The sequence below is a fragment of the Triticum urartu genome, unplaced genomic scaffold (genome assembly GCF_003073215.2).
Source record: "Triticum urartu cultivar G1812 unplaced genomic scaffold, Tu2.1 TuUngrouped_contig_4473, whole genome shotgun sequence".
NCBI lineage: Eukaryota > Viridiplantae > Streptophyta > Magnoliopsida > Poales > Poaceae > Triticum > Triticum urartu.
Genome location: NW_024115065.1, coordinates 1 through 5,691, shown reverse-complemented (window position 1 = coordinate 5,691; position 5,691 = coordinate 1). Strand labels below are relative to the sequence as shown.

The following is a 5,691-nucleotide window of genomic DNA, read 5'->3' as shown; positions in this document are numbered from 1 at the left end:
GGCGCCGCACCCCTCCGCTCCGCTCGCCGGCGCCCTCGCCCCCTGCGCCGCCGATTTCTCCTTTGTCCTGCCCGTCGTTTCTTCTGCCTCCTACATCCCGCGGGGCGTCCAAGCCGGCGGGGAAGGGCCCCGCTGGCGCCCCCGCGACGTCCGCGACGGCCGCGTCCTCCTCGATTGGGTCTCCCTCCACCCACGCGCCATGCGCATATGCTGCTACATGGAAGACGGCTACGAAGTAAGCATCCTCATGGATTTCGGTGAGCTCGGCCCGCGTGACCGCCCCACCTGGACCGAACGGGAGCATTGCAACGCCGCCGAGTTCCACCTCGCCGTCTGTGACCCCCTGTCCAGCAGATACGTGCTGCTTCCAACCATACCCGAGGAGCTCGCCGTCCAGCCGCAAGATTACCTTCGGGAATTCGAGCCTGTGCTCGCTCCCAACACCAGCGAGGACGGCGAGGAGGAACACTTCAAGGTGATATGCATAGCAAAATACCACACAAAGCTCGTCCTCTTTGTCTTCCCGTCCACAACTATGCAGTGGTCTATGGTCGAGCCTCCCATTTCCCCTTCTTTGGAGCACATGCCCTGTTTTGACTGCGTGCGCGGATGTTTCTACTGGACAGAGCCTTATCGATGGAGTGACCATTTGATGGTGCTGGACACACGCACCATGAGGTTTTCCACTGTCGACCTTCTCACCGGTTACCATATGGAGCTCAGAGGTCTGCCTGACCAGAGCTTTGATCGCCGGCGCCCAAATGCTGTTGTTTTGGGCCGAGAAGGAACCCTTGATATGTTTTCTCTTGTCCGTCAACACGGATCCTTTGCCCTCTATCATACCTCTCTGCAGAATAATTCGCAGGAATGGAAGCTTGAGAAGGTCATACAGCTGCCTCGGCAGTATCATGACTATTCCATTTCCACAGTGGGTGCAGCTGAGGGATTCTTGTTCTTCCGGGGCACTCTAGAAGATATTCCTGTTGAGAATGTCAACGTGGATTGCTACTCAATGGAGGTCAAGACATATGGAATTACCAAAGTCTGTACAAAGACAGAGAAGTACTTCAACCGCACATGTACCCTCCCATACTTTAGCTTCCCACCGCTGTTATCGGAACCAACTATCTGATCAACTGGTAAGCCTAATTATTTCATTTATGTTGCCATTGGGTTTGGGTGCATGCTTAGCTTGTTCTGCCCGCATGGTTATACAGAGAATTAATTATTATTCTATTGGGCTTGACTACCTTGTCAATCTAGCTAGGAGAGGTTAGCCAATTCATGGTTTTATTCTGCACACATATTTAATAATTGTTTGTGATTGACTAGTTTAGCGAAAAAAAGATTACATACTATACTTTGGAAAGCTAGTATCTTTTGCTCTGTATCTTATGAGAGAAAATGGCTTTCACGCTTGCTTCTTTATATTTAGCGATCTTAAACGTCTTATATTAGTTTACAGTGGGAGTACATCTTTGGTCATACTTATCAATTTCACACCATTCATTCAACAGAACGATGGTGTTCAAAACAAGAACGTTGCACAACCTGTAAGCTGATATTTGAGTACTATTTATTTGCCATGTGGTGTTTTCAAAAGCATAGAGTTCACATGTTATGATCTGTTATTTTTATTTATTTATATTGCTTCCAAACTGCAATAAGATGGCTCTGGGTTTCTTGGGAAGCACGAATAAACAGCTTGTGCGCCTTTGTTCTTAAGCTGTGTTGTACTCTGCAATTTAGCAGATAGGAAAGATTCTCATTGCATCAACTGAGCAGTTGCTTCAAATTTCTACTCCCGTGGTTATATAGAAAATTGATTATTGTTCTATTGGGCTTGACTACCTTTTCAAACTAGCTAGGACAGGTCATGGTTTGATTCTGCATGCATGTTTAACAACTGTATGTGCTTGAGAAGGTTAATTGAAAAGAGAGATTAGTACACTAGTTTGGAAAGCTAATCTTTGTTGCTCCATATATTAGGAGATAATGGCTTTCACGCTTGCATCTTTGTGTAGTAAGTACATTGTTAGTCATACTTAGCACTTACTCTACTACATACTGTTCATTTAATTCAACGGCAATGTTCAAAATAAGTATGTTGCGTAACCAGTGAGTTGATGTTTGAAGGCCTTGAGTCCTGTATTTATGGGCACTCGTTATTTACCATGTTATGTTTTCAAGAATAGAGAGGGTTCGTTTGTTATGGTCTGCTAAGTTCTTGTGTATATTTCCAAGCTGCAATATACTACGGCAGCTTGCGGCCCTTTGTTCTTGAGCTATATTGTACTCTGCTACTTAGCACATGGCCCCTTCCTAAGAAAATGGGATGGGAAAGATTCCCGTCTCATCAACTGCAGTTGCTAAACATTTCTAACTAAATACATGTATGCAGATCTGAGCTCGCTGGCCTTGATCTTGCTTGGACCTGGACCATACACCTGGAGTTGGATGGCGGATGTTCAAGATGGTGCTGATGTAGTTTGATATGTCCGTGTTAAGTGTCATATGTATGTAAGCAGGATATGGTATCAGCAAGTTGGCTTTGCCTGACAATGACGTCTAAGACTCGTAATGTTGTTTGTGTTGGAAGATTGGCTAGGCTAGTGGTGCTGACTTTGGTTATATTCTCATGTGCCAGTACTAGATTTTCTCTAGATGAGTGGATGGGTTTGTTCATCTCTAGCACTGAGCATGGATGCTTTTGTTGGCAAATAGATGGTCCCATTACATAGAACCAGAGGCTGGTATCATGCAAACCTGATGCCTGAAAGCATCAACTTTCGGAGCATCTGAATTCCAGAAACCTTCTTTTCCAGAAATTTCAGAGCATCAGGTTTATCACACAAATGGACTCAAATTTGAGGTGAAGAGTCAGGTCCTATGTCGATATGCATAGAAACTCCATGTTCAAAAGGCTACAAACACAAGCACCAATGTAGATTTGAGTCACAAAGGGTAAACCAACTTCCACAACCTTTTCTACAAACAATCAATCACTGAAGCAAAGAGCACGTTCCCTGGAGCCTTTTGCAGTCAAGTTCAAAAAACACTATCTTGACCCTTGAATAAAACCCAATATGATATGCTACACAGCCTAACATCCAAGGCAGATTGACTCAGCCTATGTCATGGTAGTTTCGGTAGCAGGCTGCGAGTGGGATGCGCGAGCGCCTTGATCCGGTTAGCCTCCATGCATGCCTTCTGCTCCTCCGACAGCTCCACTTTGCTTGGTTTGCTTCCACCCTTCTCACCTCCATCTCCAGGCTTCTCCCCCTCTTTTGGAGCCAAGGGTTCCTGTCATGGGACACAGAGCATCACTGGTCTGGGAAACATTCATACTAACCTACGAAGTCCGAAAACTAATGTGCACAAAGGCTAGAGGGGGATTAGTCCCAAAACTAATGTCTACTAACAATTTCTGTTTCTCCTTCGGGAGCTTCTATTTTATTCCCATGGAACTTAGATGTGTGTCAACTTAGAGCTAAGAACAGCCACGTCAGGTTCATCAAGGTATGGTATGAACTTACATCAGCTTTGTTTTTGTAGGTTTCATTCAGAGAGTCCTCTCATGCAGTGGATCAACGTCGCTACTTTCCGCCAGTGGCGGTTCTATATCTTCTTGCATCAACTCCATGCCATTATTTTCCGTCGCCGGAGGTTCAGTCCCCAGGGTTGTGTGGCTCCATCTACAACAGATAATGTATGAGCAATGCTAAGGCGTCCAACTCCATGCCATTACTCTGATTGGTAAGGCGTCCAACAATATTTTTCCAGCTTGATAGACAGTAACTGTATACACCTGTTCTTTTTCTTTACATCTAATAGTATATATTTCAGAATTAAATAGTAGTTCACATATATTGGCTTTCATGACATTTGATCGCTAGCTACATGCTAGAAATTTCGATGTACATGTAAGAATGGTAAAACTAAATCTACTATATGTAAAGAATGTAAAAAAGAATAGAGAGAAATAAAAATCGGGGCATTCCGAGAATTTAACTCGGGACCTCTCGCACCCTAAGCGAGAATCATACCACTAGACCAAATGCCCTATATCTGATATGTTTTCCAAACGATCGAACTTATTCCACGAGACCAAATGCTGGCGGCGCCTGCCTGCCTGCCTTGGTTCCTGGGAGATTGCATTGCAGCTAGCTAGCAAATAAATCAAGGTCTAGGAGAGAAGACGATTCCACCAGCATTGGACAGGAGTACTAAGAGCCTCGTCCCCTTGAAGAGAAGAGTATCATCTCTGAATGCAATGCTACTTCACAGAGATTGATTTTCATGACATCTGAGTCGCTAGCTACATGAACCCAAAAAATAAAAAATGAGCTGGACTTGAACAAAATTCTACTATACATGTACATCTTTGTGCGCCCATCCATCGCCTTTATGGCCGTCAGATGTTTCTTTAATTAGATGGTTCGGAAGTATCCTTTTTCCACAGTCTAGCTTTGCAACTGGACCATTGTTGCAATTTTTGCCGCCGCAATAACTAGCTTGTTGCAAGATCTGGATCCCCACGGCCTCCAAACACGTCGACACCGGCATGGATGAGCATGCTCTTCTCGTTTCTCTTGTCCGTCGACGGGCCCGACCCGCACTCATGCTTCATCTCCTCGGTCGTTGGTCGCCTCTCCCCGGCCGCCCGGTGACCTCGTCTGAGCCGCCTCCCATTGGATATACGCCGCATTGCCTTGGCAGCCTCCGCCCCGACGTCGCTGTGTGACAATTCTGATGGACGGCGTGGAGTGGGGTCCGCAATTGATTTTTGTCTTCTTGAGCTTATGGGGTTGTAAGTCTTTCTTCTATACCATATTGGCACTAGAACCTCTCTCAATACCTCAAGCACGTGTGTCTTTTGATCTCACCTTTTCTTCCACATCAAGAGTACCAATGAGATCCGGAATGGAAACTCCTGTCTTTTATGTTTCAGAGAGGTAGCAAAGTTCCTCCACAAGGGAGGAAGCTTGGTGATAATGCCTCCGTAAACAAACTTTTCATGTAACATATAATTGAAGTACTCAAGTTCTCTAGCAAATGACCGTATCTCATGAGCTTGCTCAACAACGAAACGCTCATCAATCATTCTGTAGTCATAGAATTGTTCCATGATATACAGCTCAGTGTCGCCATCTGAGACCCCAAACTTGGCCTCGAGTGCGTCTCAAAAATCTTTGCCATTATCAAATGATGCATAAGCATCAACTATGTTCTCACCAAGAGCACTCAAGTGAGTAGCCTTAAATCGGTTATCAGTTTTGTGAAAAGCTTGTTCTTGTTGAGGATCAAGATCTCTTTTAGGTTTGCCAAGTGTGGTGTCATAACAGCTCATGGTTTGAAATTGTAAAACTGCTCTCACACGCCACCTCTTATAGTGCACACTGAGGGAGTCCTGGATTAGGGGGTCTCCGGACAGCCGGACTATTGGACTATGAAGATACAAGATTGAAGACTTCGTCTCGTGTCCGGATAGGACTCTACTTGGCGTGGAAGGCAAGCTAGGCAATACGGATATGTATATCTCCTCCTTTGTAACCGACCTTGTGTAACCCTAGCCCCTTCCGGTGTCTATATAAACCGGAGGGTTTTAGTCCGTAGGACAACATACAATCATACCATAGGCTAGCTTCTAGGGTTTAGCCTCTCCGATCTCGTGGTAGATCAACTCTTGTA

General features: G+C 45.3%; 1 protein-coding gene and 1 non-coding gene across 2 annotated transcripts; one reads left to right on the top strand and one right to left on the bottom strand.

Annotated features, from left to right (window-relative positions):
- Nucleotides 1–4: 4 nt before the first annotated feature.
- On the top strand, nt 5–2,663 carry LOC125527883 (the record flags this gene model as incomplete). The annotated part of the gene is made up of 2 exons (XM_048692387.1): nt 5–1,139; nt 2,402–2,663. A coding segment is annotated over one exon (1,128 nt), but the record flags the coding sequence as incomplete, so codon positions are not given.
- A 1,328-nt stretch (nt 2,664–3,991) lies between these two features.
- Nucleotides 3,992–4,063, bottom strand: TRNAP-AGG. Its single transcript has one exon. It is a non-coding gene; the product is annotated as a tRNA-Pro (tRNA).
- Between the last annotated feature and the right edge of the window lie 1,628 nt (nt 4,064–5,691).